The sequence below is a fragment of the Leptosomus discolor genome, chromosome 2 (assembly GCF_034619465.1).
Source record: "Leptosomus discolor isolate bLepDis1 chromosome 2, bLepDis1.hap2, whole genome shotgun sequence".
NCBI lineage: Eukaryota > Metazoa > Chordata > Aves > Leptosomiformes > Leptosomidae > Leptosomus > Leptosomus discolor.
Window position 1 is genome coordinate 71915287 of NC_141392.1, and position 14376 is coordinate 71929662.

The 14376-nt window shown below is 39.0% G+C and overlaps 1 protein-coding gene across 1 annotated transcript in view; it reads left to right on the forward strand.

The window, feature by feature from the left end:
* Positions 1-12087, forward strand: part of MCM9 (minichromosome maintenance 9 homologous recombination repair factor) — a 47116-nt gene extending 35029 nt beyond the window's left edge. Inside the window, exons 8-12 of the mRNA XM_086461264.1 lie at positions 467-669; positions 1801-2004; positions 3483-3565; positions 8197-8342; positions 10518-12087. Of these exons, the coding sequence (XP_086317390.1) occupies positions 467-669; positions 1801-2004; positions 3483-3565; positions 8197-8342; positions 10518-12087 (2206 nt within the window). The remainder of the gene's footprint in view (positions 1-466; positions 670-1800; positions 2005-3482; positions 3566-8196; positions 8343-10517) is intronic.
* Positions 12088-14376: the final 2289 nt, after the last annotated feature.

The window sequence follows — 14376 nt, forward strand, 5'->3', positions numbered from 1 at the left end:
GATATGGCTGCCATCATTGTTTGGTTGGGTTCATGTTCATAACAGATTTACACGCATTTTATTTTGCTTTCTTAAAAAGTGACTTAAGCTAATATGTTACTTTTCATCATAAAAAAATGTGTTTCTGTACTGTATAGGTCAGCAAAGTCATGTTTATTTCTGAAAAATTATGTTGGTTTCAGCATTTGAGAACCTAGTTGTATATAGAGATTACTCTTGGCAATATTGCTTATTTACTTTTGGTATCCTGACCACTGTCTTTCTCTCTAGTTGCTATTTTCTGACTGAGAATTGCTGTATATATAATGTATTTTAATACAATATTTGTCTGTATTGTTTAGCTCTTAGGGTCTTTCAAGGTAAGATGTGGGTTTTATGACATAAAAAGTAGTAATTTTTAACACTTTGGAATCGTTTCCCTTACCCAATTTAATTCAATCATAACGTTCACCATACTTTCCTCTAGCTTGGTGTGCAAGCTTAATACAAGGACAACTATCCTGGCAGCAACAAACCCAAAAGGCCATTATGACCCTAATGAGTCTGTCTCTGTCAACATAGCTCTTGGCAGTCCCCTGTTGAGCAGATTTGACTTGGTCTTAGTATTGTTAGATACGAAGAACGAGGAATGGGACCGCATCATTTCGTCCTTCATCTTGCAAAATAAAGGTAAGAGTAGTATTTTTAAATTATAAGGTGTTTTTTGTTTGGTTTCTTTTTTTTTTTTTTTTTTTTCATTTCCTCACCTTTCAGTTTAGTTTGTTATTCTTGAGTCTTTCAAATTAATTAGTGTCTACATTTTTGCTATGGTAGTTTCCTGTGGCATGGTTGTTTTTCAAGTAGGAATAAGATAGAGATCACTAATTAATTAATAAGGGTGAGCTGAGAACGCTATACTTTTGCTCTATGATCATTTACAAGAGATTTCAGCCCAGACTACTCAGTTAAGTGGAGAGTTTCCATCTTGCACTTTTACATTGCTCCATAGGCAGATCCTACACACCATGCAACTGTACGTGCTGTTAATGGGAAACTTAATTCAGACAGAATAAATCTGAGCTGCCTGTGCTGCAGGGCTCAAAGAATGAACAGTAATATTCCCTACATGGAGCTCTGTGCTTTGGAGTTGGGGAAGGTAGTACGGTTTGATTTTAACCAGCCCCTTCTCCATCCACTTCAGGACCATGGCTTTGATCCCCATTAGGGAAGAAGTGGTTAGAGGAAACTTCTTCAGCTATCTACCCTTCCCCTTCCCCTTCCCCTTCCCCTTCCCCTTCCCCTTCCCCTTCCCCTTCCCCTTCCCCTTCCCCTTCCCCTTCCCCTTCCCCTTCCCCTTCCCCTCCCCTCCCTTCCCCCTTCCCTTCCCCCTTCTCTTCCCATCTCCCTTATGTTTCTCTGCCAAAAATGTTCAGAATATGGCAGGTAGCTTTTGGCTTCTACAAAATAGGTAAAAAGGCCAGAGGAGGTACATACATTCCTGTATGATTTTGCGTTTTAAGGCATACTAGAGCACTTAGTACCACTGACCGTACCATCCGGTGGGCAGTGAGTCTGACAGCAGTTCTCTTGAAATTTCTGGAGGCTGTACCATGGAATTTGACAGGGGAGGGATTGGATGGTGTGTAAAATTCCACATTGGAATTTGACCAAGACCTTGAGGACTAGGGTGCAGACAACCCAGTATGCCCCAGAAATACGGTAATATGGCTTTTATATACACCTGTCTATTTAACAGGAATTCTTAGGAAAAAGCTTGATGTCTGTTGTTACAGAATTATTGACTAGGCAGTTGTAATGCAGGTTGCCCAAGCAAATCAGAAAAGCTCTGGAGCATGGAAAAGATGAAAACCTACTTCCGCCTTATAAAAAGTATACAGCCAAAATTGTCTGATGAGAGCAACCTGATCCTTGTACGCTACTATCAAATGCAGCGTCAGAGCGACTGCAGAAATGCTGCCCGAACTACCATTCGCTTGTTAGAGAGTTTGATACGCCTTGCAGAAGGTAAGGCTGTGGCAATTTTATTTTTAGGCTAACAATTAACCTTTATAAAAGGAATAGATCAGGAGTATAATTATAGCCAGTAAGCAGAGAAGCAGCTTTTCCGTAGAGGTTGGGATAGATGATTCTTGTATTGTATTATCTTTGTAATCTACAGAGTTTTGGGGTTGGAGATTTTGAATGTAGGAAAGGGTGTTTATCAAAATAGGTTTTAATTTTGCCATTCTCACACCCATAATAAAAACTAAAACCACTGGAAAAAAAAACACATTTGAGAGAAAAAACTTAGACGTTATGTGTCTTTATGAAAAGCAATCTCAGAATTTACCTTTACTTTATTTCAGTCCTGGCTTGCCATCCTGCTCAGCCTGAGGAAAGGTGTCAAGTATTTGCTTCTATCCTAAAATTGTAACATCAAAACCAACATTTTTGTTTCTTTAAGTATCAATAATCAAGTCTGTATTTTGCAATACAACTTCAACGTTTCTGACTCTTGAGTTCAAATCTTATTTCATTTATAAGAACAAAAACAAAGGAAGCAGGAGGTCTCTGTCTTGATACGATTTTGTTTTATAAAATGGCATGTCAAATATTTTCAGGATGAATTTAAAAGAAGGTACTGTATTTTTGTATAACAATCATAAATGATCTGTATGCTTTTATATGCCAGTCCAGTGATGCAGTGCTTCCTGCATCGGGTGTTTATTTTTTGTTCTCCATTTTGGGGGAAAAATTATTTAAGTGAAAGAGAGTCCTAGCTTTTAGGAATTCACATGTTATTTTCACATTCAGCATTTCTTCTATTCTTATGCATTCACATGATTGGGGATCTTTTAGCATTTTGTTCTTTCAAAGTATTATATAGATGGTATTAATTAACCTGCCTTTCTCTTGAGTAAGAAATGTGTGTGTTTCCATGGCCAATTGGGAGGAGAGCTTTATGTGGTAAATTATTTGCATTATATCCCTTTACAAAAATCAGTTTTGCTTTGCTGATTTAAGAAAGGAAAGGAAGAAAAAATAAAGCTATTGTAGAGAAAAGCATTTTAAATAACACTAAAATTGTGACACAGACCAGTTAGAGGAAATCAAATCTTTCCTGACCTGTGATAAAAATTATTTTTTTACCTTATGGCGATGACACGTACCTACATAGATAGGTATGTTTCATAGCACACTCTTTGCTGTGTTATCCAACACGTCACATTTTTTAACTCTAGCATTCTGAGCACCTTTATTTGAACTGTCACTGTAACTGTAATCTGGAAGTCTCGTTACATTCTTTACTAGTAAAACTAAGCCTTCCAATTGCTATTGAAATTGACACTAAAACCAAAAGGGTTATGTTTATGTTTAACTTAGGAACATACACAAGTGTTTGAAGAGCTGAAAAAATTTGAAATACTGTCTCACTTCTAGTACAAAAGAAAGGCTTTTTGGCTCTGGTAACGCTTGCTTTCAATGCCCATTTGTTTTGATAGCTCATGCCCGGTTGATGTTTAGGGATACTGTGACTTTGGAAGATGCTGTAACTGTGGTATCGGTGATGGAATCTTCTATGCAGGTGAGGTTTCTTGCAGATGTTGCCGTTGCTGCAATACCACTTTTAAGGGATTCAGTTTATCATGTAGATATATGCCAGGTCCCTTTGTCTCTTTGGAGAGGGTTTCATGGACTCCTGGAAAGTAGGTCATCAGAGACCTTGACAAGTCATTTTTAGTCCATCGTGATTATTAAAATCCTTAAACAGAGGTTATACTGAAAAATCTGGATTGGTGATAAAGACCTGGTACCTTTTTTTAATAGTCTTTGCAGTCTAAGCGAAATTTTGGCGTACTATTAAGCTTTGGTAATCTACATTTTAAAGACCCTTTTAGCCAGAAATTGTCTGTATCACTGTATTTAATAGCCTCTGATGGGTTTTTCTTCCATGCAGTTATCTTGTCACTCATTAACTAGGTTTGAGAGAATCAAATCATTTTCTTGGAGTAAGTTTCGAACAGTTGCCAAGACCTACACTTTACTTTGCCATTAGATTGTTTTAAAATGTCTTGGTAGTGATATTAAAACTCAGAAATTTTAGAAGACTAATTTTAATCTGAGAAACCTTAGAAGTCCAAAACTTTGTTTGCACTGAAAATTGTACATTAGCTACCACATGTATTTGTGTAATATTTCTATGTGAAAAGGCATTGAAAAAATGTGCAAGGCTAGATTTTAGTTTACTGTAACATTATTAGGATGTTGAACGTAGAGAAAAAGCAACACATTTAGAATTAATAAAAAGAATGTGAATCTGATAGAGGCCTTTTTGAAGTGGAAATGTGGAAAATAATATAGACACTATTACATCAGATATACAATATTTTTAAGGGAAATAAATCTTTGTGATTTGGAGTAGAAAAAAATTACCATAAGCAGATTATCTGAAGTTTTATGCATGGGGGCTTTTAGCATGTCTGAAATACTTGATTTTGGCTCTGTCAGAGATAGTGTACTCTGCTGCACGGACGACTGGTCTTATCCAAAATGGCGTTTCCTATGTTTCTGTATAGGTTGATAGGAATATATTCAAATTAAAACAATTTTATATAGCACCCGTTAGCTTAATGGACCTTACAGACCTTTGCAGGAGTAGATATGCTCCTTTTTCAGAGATAAAGCTCTTCAGGATAGATGCACGAAGTCACGTATGGCAGGTAGGCACTTATGATCTCCCTTCTTCTTTCAATGAGGTATGAGAGACTAATTGCAGTTTGTGCCATGGATAATCTACTGCACAGTGTTGCAAATGGAATTTGTCTCTAAAATACTACAGGGCCTGACCTTATTAAGTAGCAAAAGATTATTTCGCTGTCTGCTGCAATTCATCTTGCACTGTTTTGAAGAGCTCAGCTTTTCAATGACAGCACTGCATCTGAGTTAAAATAAGAAGCTGTACTAATATATCCAGTTGAAACAGCAGAAGATATCCCGTAAGTGTTCATTAACTGTAATTAAACCCGTAATTAACTAGATGGGAATTTGATGGGACAGTGGTTTCGAAGCAGTATGGTTTGGGATATAAGAAATCTGAAATATGTTTTTTTCATAACAGATCAAAAAGCAGAATGTATGTATACAGTAACAATGAATGTGTGTTGTCATCTGTGTATCTCTCCACCTCATCAGCACAAATAAGTATAAAAGAATTGGTTTAACTGTGGGTCACGTTCATATTTATACAGCCCTGCCCTCAAGGGCTGCGGTTTGCATAACAAGCATCTATCTAATAAGAGTCATTGAGAAATTTGCCTGAATTATGACTGCAGCAGACTACCTGGGAGTAGTTGGTATGCTCATCGTATTTGCTTCACTCTTCACTTTTTATGAGCAAGTAGGCAAGTGTGTTCATTTTTGCTAGGAATCTGCAAATTTGGGATCTGCTATTTAAGGCTAAATTTTACTTTCCTCCTGGAAAGTATAAATGAATTGCTGAAACAGTTTCTTTTTGAAGGAAGTGATTACTTTAAAAAAAAAATAGAAGTAACGCACAGAAGTTTATTTTCAGAAATGGGTTCTTTCTCTAGAAAAAGAGTAACTTTATGTGTAGGTACATCCTGTGTTTCCTGCCCAATTGTCAGTCTGTAGAATGAGGCTGTGAATGAGGAAGTACCAGTGTCATTCTTGAAGGACTGGCTGCCACCTTTCAGCTCAGCAAAGGCCGTCTTCAGCACTGTCTGTGCAACTTCTACACAAAGCCATATTCTTGCCAGTATAATATCAAAGTTCACAGTTCTCAGGTCAGTGTTCGGATATTTATTGTGAGCCCTCTTGGGAAGGAGGACTATTACATTTTCATCATCACATAATTCATTGAGGTTTTTTGTTTATTCCATCCTCTAATTTGCCCTTATTTTTCTCTTTCCTACTTCGTCTTTGTGAGCGTATTCTAATCCCCCTTGGTATGATTTTTCCTTTGCCTCATTTCCTCTTTGTTAGCATTGTCTCACTCCTTATCTTGGTTATGTTTTCATTCTTGTTTTATTCCCTTTCCAATCCCTCTCCTTTTACTCCCATTTTAAATTTTGTCTTACCATCCTTAGGCACTTTTACACCCTTCCTTTCTGCTAACTTTCCCTGTAATACTTTCTTTTTTTCTCTCTGTTCTAGATCCTCTGCCCTCGGTTCCACAGTGTGTAGATTTTTCAAATGGCTGCCTTCCTCTACTCAAAATGATATTTCTCCGTCTCGGAGGGGCAGATACTTCAGAGACTTAAGCACCAGCACAGGAATGAAGCTTCATAGATACCTTAAATTCAGTCCCATCCCACTTAGAATTTCACACACACAAGAACATTTAAAAGAAGCTCACTGTGATGGCTAAGTAAAGCACTGAAAAGTCAGTGGGGCAAGACATAATTGTACCCCTTGGGCATGTATGTCAAGGTGTATAATCATGTATTCCTTTTTTTTCCATGGGATCCTTAGGTCACAGGTTGACAGTACGCAAGCCAAAAGGAGCTATCCTCTTTCTGTGTTTTGCTCAATGTTTTGTTTGTTACCTGCTGTTCTAAAGGTAGAATTCTCAATTTCTTCATGTGCTTTCTGTGGAATTAATCACCAATGTATTTTGAGTATTTGAGAAACAGCAATTCACTTATCTTCACACAGCCCTTGTGAAGTCATGGTATGGTGCTACTCCTGTTCTGTGATCTGGAGCTGAATTATGCACGATCCAGAAGAAATTGTCCGCTGGGGCATACCCCGTGAGAGATACTTAGGGCCCCAGTCTCGAAGCAGTAGCACTCTTGAGTGTTTGAGCACATTTCCTGTTGACTGCAGTTTCCTTCTGTGCACGCATCACATCAGGGTCCCGGTTACAGAGTTACTGCCTTTTAAAACCTGTGCTTAACAGGCTCGTTCTGAACCGCCGGAACTGGAGCTTGGTGTCAGAGATAGACTCTAGTTCTCCTTGGCTGCTTTTAGCAGTCCTAACCGAGAGACTGGACTTCCCTTTCTACAGTCCCTGCCTCATTAACTGTGAACCTTCCAGTCCTTGAAACAAATAGGGCAGAGAGTTTCTGCACAACCTTTTCCATGACTACAGTAGCTGTAGTGTGGAACAGATCTATCATGTTCCTGAAGTGATATGCAAAAAAAAAACCCAAGTGATAACTGTAGTGGGATGCATTAATGGTTACATGGACAGCCTTAGTTTTAACACTGTGTAGTTTTAGAGGGCTTTAATTAGCTACCAGAATGATTTTTTTTTCACTGTAATTTTTTTTTAGTACAAAATTTTGCAATTTCGAAACAGAAGAACCAGGAATTGCCACTAATGAAAATGTGTGGTCCGTGCAATGCCATATATAGCGATTTCTAGTTCTGGAGACTCCGTTGACATTTGCTATTGCTCTCACGGCACTTGATATGCATCTTGTTCATTAGTTGTACTGAGCTTTATAGATTAGACAGGAATGGTAAATGCCAACTAATCTCTGTCAAAATAGAGGGTTTGTGGTGTGGGTTTTTTTTTCCAAGAAGCAATTAGCTACAGAGCTATTCTAGATTATTTGTTGTGGAACAAATCACTTTGTGCAGATGCTCTGTTCCAGATAAAAACTACTTCGTTTTCACAAGGCACAGCAAAATTGTCACAGATTAAAATCGCTTGCTTTCTGGAATTGTTCCTGAATAGTTAGTTACTCTTAAAGAGCTATTCAGAAATATTTTGGCTGTTCAGTTTTCCCTGCGTTGACAAGCCTTAATACCCAGGTCTTTCCATTTAAAAACGGAAAGCCTGTGAAAACTTTTAGCAGTCAGAACTTCTTCAGGTATAAAAGTTGCTCACAGGGGCAGAATTTTTACAAGGTACTTGGAAAACTTCTTTAATCTAAACTGCTGGTTTTAGTCATGATGTTCTCAAATCTTAGGTGGACTTTCCTTTTTTTCTGTAAACTGAGTAAACTGCATGTAGTTGATCATGTAATTGCCTTATGTGTATGAGCAACTTTGCTTGTGTGAGCAGACCTAATAGGATTATTCGTGTGAATAGTTACTCAGTAAATATGTGCTACCTTAAGCTTTAAGATATCTAAGGGTGAATTTTGTATAAAATAGTCTCTGCTGTTCAAATTTGGTGCTGAATCATAAAGACAGCTTCCTATTTTTTTTTTTTTTTTTTTTTTTTTTTTGATCTCTTTGGTGACATAGGGGGGTGCACTTCTCGGAGGCATCAATGCCTTACACACCTCATTTCCAGAAAATCCAATGGCGCAGTACAGAACACAGTGTGAACTTATATTGGAACGACTGGAGCTGCAAGATCTTCTGCACAAAGAGCTACAAAGACTTGACAGGTTATAATATGCAAAGTAACAAAATAATTCAGTAGTGAAAACCGAATTGTTTCACAGTAATAGCTGGAGAGGGTCTAAAAGTAGGATCTGACATTGAGAAGGGACTCGTTCTTTAGAGGACATGGATAAACAGAGAGATTGTTTTAAAGTAGCACTCTTGAGATCATCACAAGATCTTGTCTCCCTCTGGGTTATGGAATTTACAAAGAATTTAAGAGCTTTTTAATCAGTTCCCAACTCATATCTCAATTCTATTCTCAGATAAGTTTCAATGGAACTTCTTAGGGTCAAAATGCCAGATTCTGTAGCTGAGCAAATAATTTTGTATATAACCTTTTGTTACTTGCTTGGTAAAATGCAGCAGGTCCACTTCATATTTTTTAAGCTGCCTTTTGTGATAGGCTTGTCAGGATCCTTCCCTTTCTGTTAATGGAAAATATAGGCCTGAATCAAAGTTCTGTTCTTTTGGGTGATTTTTCCTTTTACACACTGAAATTTTCACTGCCTCTTCTCTAGTTTTCAGCTCACTGCAATAGTCTTTGGAAAGTCTATTTGCTGTTATTAGTAGAAAACTTTTCACATACTGAGTCTGAGAGGAAAACACTAGGATTGGAAGGAAATAAAATACAAAAAATAACGTTTGTTTCCTAAAATGAGATTAGGCTTTAAAGGAACTCGTACTTTCTTATTGTTAAAGGAAGATTAATATTATCGAAGCTAATGGAAACAGCTGGGAAAATACACTTTTTCCTTTAAATATTTTTCCAACTTATTTTGTAAGTCATAGTAAGGACATCTTAAATAACCACAGAGGCAATAAAAACAGATGAAAGTGGGATATCTCTAACAGACAGACAAAAGCTAAAACAGAGGTGTTCATAAGGGCTCATACAAATGTAGGATGGGATGGGAGATCAAATACAAAGACAGGATCAGGTCTGTGTTTGACCTTCCTGGCAGGGGCTTGTGTTATCTGCTCCAAAGGCCTTCTAATGAAAAGGTTTTTCCATTGCCATTGGGTAGCCTGTTGCATTATTGTTCCATCCTAATGCTCATAAAGGTTTTCCCAATATCCCACTGAATCCCCTGTGCTGCAAATTAAGCTGATTTCTTCTTCCCCCTCTTAAGCAGCTTAGAGAATACTAAATGAGTGTCCTCTTTAAAACAACTTGTTCTGTATTAGAAGACTTGTCCCATGCATTCCCCCTAAACTGTATTTCAGTAAAACGAGCCTGTATCTTTCAGCCCTTCTTGATGAGTCAGATAATTTCTGGTACTTTCCATCACAATTTTCAGAACAAGCATATTAGTAAATAATGGTAATAATGATTCTAAAACTTACATGTCAATATAATGTTTTCTCTCTCATGTAGCAGAGAAACTTTATAATGCATAGGAATCATTTTAGTGCAGTCACTTTTGGGATGGAATGTGGCTGCTCTTCACTCATGGTTAGAATCACTATTTAGCAAAAAGTAGAATGCTATTTCCCTTGGAAATTATATGTTTAGCTGCAGTAGACAGAATATCAGATGTACTGAGATTGGAGGGAACCCTCATTTTAGCACCTCTGTTGTTTTGGAGGGCCCTGAGAATATTAATAGTCACAGACAGTGATAATTAAGTTTTATAGGTGATCTGAGATGCTTTCACTCTATCATGTGGAGTTTTTGACGAGTCCACAGTGATTGTGAGAGAAAACCGCCAGCAACTACTATTCCAAGTATACCTAGATTTTCCATTCTGATAACTCATTTAAGGCTTTGCCTTGTTCAGGAAAAAATGTAATGAGGTTTCTGTTCCAGAAGATATATTTATAGAATATGTAATCCCTAAGAGGCTGTAGCAATGGCTGTGAGTAGTGCAAAGCTGTTTGTTTGGGTTTTTTTTCTGTTTGGTTTCCCAAGGAAATGAGGTTTAGGTGGTTGCTTTCTCTGTCCATCTGCCTGTCTTTATTGGGGGCGCTAAATTCTGCCACTTACTGGAGAAGCTGCTGAAAGATCACAGACTGCAACACCAATTTTCAGAGCTATATGCGAAATTTAATAATGTACTTTTGTGACCTACATTACTTGTAGCTTTTCACCGTTCATGCATATTGAACATCACTAATGCAATAAAGAAAGAAAAACGTGAAAAAAAATACTGTTGCTTAATTTTTTTTTCATTCCATAGATTACAAAAGGAAAATTCGTGCCAGCTGCAGCCTGAAGAGACAAATTTCAGTACTACTACAAGATGCTTGAACAAGGATACATTTGGGCAGTCAAAGCAAATGTCTCAGCCAGAACCTTCAAATCAGGAAGAGAATAACTCCAGGCCACAGCCTTCTTTGCCTGAAGGCGACCGTGAAGGGGATATGCATCTAGAACCCTTGTGCAACCCAGTGCATGGTAATAACAAAAATACAAAGCGGCTCATTAAGCACGGTAGAAGAGGAGGTGATGGCAGCCTGGCATGGTTTGACAGCCTGGAAGAGAGCAACACTGATGCTGAAGAAACTTTTCAGAAGATGTCTCCAGTGCCCAAGATATCTCCAAATAACTTGGCTTCAGAAACCCTGTGTAAAACGTCCTGTTCTGAAGAAAGAAGTGCTTTGATACTGAGGAAGGGAGATGGAATGAGAGAGTCACTAGCAGCTGTGAATCTACATGCTCCTTTGGAACAGGACAAAGTTTCCAAGATAAGTGGGAAAAGGACTGATGAAGACAACTGTATTTCTTCAGATGCAAATGCTCAAGACCCAGCATCACCAAGTGCTAGTGTGGAGAATTCAGTTATTACGCAACGGGTTTCTAAAAGATGGCAGAGACTGCACACAGAGAAATCACACGGATTCTTTACAAGTACACAGGACCTCGAGGCAAAGGCCCTTCCTTCAGTATTACCTGCGTCTGACCTGCCAGATCTTTCGAGTGATGCAGATTCTGTGCTAGGGGAGGAAAAGAACAGCGTATCTGTAGCAGCAAAACCTGCAACAATTTCCATGAGAAAACGAAGTAAAGGTCAAGTAGTGAAGGAAACAAAGGTAGTAAGTTCCCATGAGCCAGAAATCCTTGACAGTGAAAGTCCTCCAGCAGCTAAACTAGCTAAATTTTCTTTCAGACCAAGGACAAAGCTTGATCATTCTTCAGAGAAGAAAAATAAAGAATTTTCTCTTTTTCAGAGTGAAACTATTTTTGAGTCTGGAGAGCAGCTCCAGGGAGAGCAGCTGCCAGAAGAATGCTGCCCCCCTGAGAAATGCAAGATGACATTGACTCACTTAGGAAAAAATAGTGTGGAAAAACGATCAATTGGTAATAAAGGGAGAGAAGAGCAACAGAGTCAGGCCTTAGGGAAAGAGACCAGAGGAGATGTAACAGCACGCTCTGATGTCAGTTTTGATACTGTGTCATCTCCACCCACTGATAAGAAAAGGGAGGGAGAGGAGAAGCTTGGTGGCCCAAGCACAGGGAAGGTGTGCTGCAGCACATTAGCCAAACTGTCGACGTTCTCCTTTGCATCACGTCCTGAGTCGAAATTGGAAACCTCATCTGCCATTAAGATTGACACTAACAAGGAGAGCCGTGGCCCATTGCTGAAGGTGCACGTGAGCCATCCTAGCAGAAGGAAGACTTTCGCATTGGGAAACGCTAGTAAAGCAAGTGTGGTGACACAGAAATCTCTCTTCTCGATAGCAGAGCTAGATGATGCTACATTAGATTTTGATTGGGATGAAGAGGTTAGGAAAAATCCAAGCACGTAACATGTATATCCTCCAGATGACTTACCATGCAGTTCTTCTGAACCTCCATTCTTCTATCGATTGTATCCATCGTTTACAAAGCATTTAGAAACAATCATCCAGGACCTCTATTGATACCAGTGAACAGACTTTCTTTAAGGGCTGTATACTTTACATAAGCAAAGGACTGCATAAACTGCAGGCCTGATGTGGCTTTCAGTTTTCTAAACTCTTCCCAAGGCTACTTGTATCAGTTGACTATTTTGATTGACCTGCTGTAACCTGAAGACATACATGGTTATGTTCCTATACCCAGAGTATAGTGAATCTTAAGGAAGAACAGGTTTAATTGACCTTTACCCTTATTTCATGTAACAGAACTATATGTGATTCAGATTGTCCTTCCGAATAACTGTGCCGCCTTAGAAAAATGATGATGCTAAAGCTATGTCATTATATTTTGTTCATCTGTGTATGCTGTTAGTCTCAGTGTAGGTAGCAGTATTGTGATTTATCATCATGCTATGGTAAGTATTTCTATATTACTGGTATCATGACAATTTTGCTGCATCTGTGGTTACTATGCTCCTTGTCACACTGCTGATACTGAAGACATGGATCAAGAGCTTTTTCCTTCTGTTTTTTGTTGTTGTTTTTTTTTTAATTTCAGTTTTAAATACACTGTTTCGGGTATCTGTGTCTGCATTCTGGGTCATTTTATCAAAACCCAACTTAGTAATAAACGTACGGTTCTCCACTGCGGAGAGAACAAGGTTCAGGTGATTGAATGGGAGTCCTCAGTAACCAGGGTAACTTTAATGCAGGCATTAAGCCCTGGCACATAAGCTACGCTTCAAACCTAGCAGCATGGTGAAGAGTTACCCTAGTGTAGCTTGGTTCTGACTCAGATAATGTTTACTTGACTATTTTAATTGTGATTAAGAGCTTTACTGCATCTGATAATGCAGTTCATCTTCTGTAGCATGCTGCAACCTATGTCATTCATTTGTCTAATGGGAAATTAATCTACTAATGCATTACATGTTTACAGAGAAAGGTAAGCCTTAAATTTCTTTCAGTGACTTTCCTGGTATGTTTCTTCTGTATTTGAATTCTCCACAGAATATTCTTGTTAGTACCTGCAAGGTAAACAGAGAATAGAGTGGTTGCTTACAGCACAGTAAATCCTTTGAGAGGCTTGCTAGCACAAAGAAGATCTGATTCTCTCTTGATTTGCTTAAATTAGAAGTAGCTCCCTTGAAACCAGGTGAATCAAAATACTGCAAAATTTCAGAGGATGAGGGAGTGTGAGGCCCAAGTACTTTGGTGTGATACAATGAAATTATGAGAACAGTAATTATAGTAGTTGACTTACTGTTAAGAGTTTGGGAAAATGACAGAAACATTATTGTCCAGACTGATTGCATGGTACTTCCTCCACTGGAAACATGACATCAATCAAAAGAGGTGGAATTTATCCACCTCCCTTCCAGAGCAGAGAGCCACCCCTTCCTCTTCCTTCTCACAAAGACCTACACCATGGTGAGGGTGACCTGCCCTCGTGATCCTGTTGCCCATGAAGGTTACAAGTTTCTTACAGTATGCTGTATCTACACTGAAACTGGAGAAAGAGTCAAGAATCCTGCAGCTACTAACATTTTTAATGGTCTTAGGAAGAAATTCTTCACTGTGAGGGTGGTGAGACACTGGCACAGGTTGCCCAGAGAGGCTGTGGCTGCCCCCTCCCTGGCAGTGTTCAAGGCCAGGCTGGATGGGGCTTGGAGCAACCTGGTCTAGTGGAAGGTGTCCCTGCCCATGGCAGGGGGTTGGAACTAGATGGTCTTAGGGTCCCTTCCAACCCAAACCATTCTAGGATTCTTCAGTTCTATGATTCGATGGTTCTTCCAACATTCATTTTTACGGGCCGGATAAAGGTATAGTTTGTCGTCACCACTGGAGCTGCATCAGCCCCTTACATGGTGGTCTCATTTACAATCAGAAATCCTCCTTGCTAGCTGTTTGGTTTGATGCATGTTACTAGCTGGCCAGTGCAAAGCCAGGACATAGCTACTGCATCCCTGTAGTCAATCACAGAATCATAGAGTGGTTCGGGTTGGAAGGGACCTCAAAGACCATCTAGTTCCAACCCCCCTGCCATGGGCAGGGACGCCTCCCGCTAGACCAGGTTGCTCAAGGCTCCATCCAGCCTGATCTTGAACACTGCCAAGGATGGAGCATCCACATCTTCCCTAGGCAACCTGTAGTCAAGCATCACAAGCTTTTTTTTACTATGCAAAATGATAAAAAATC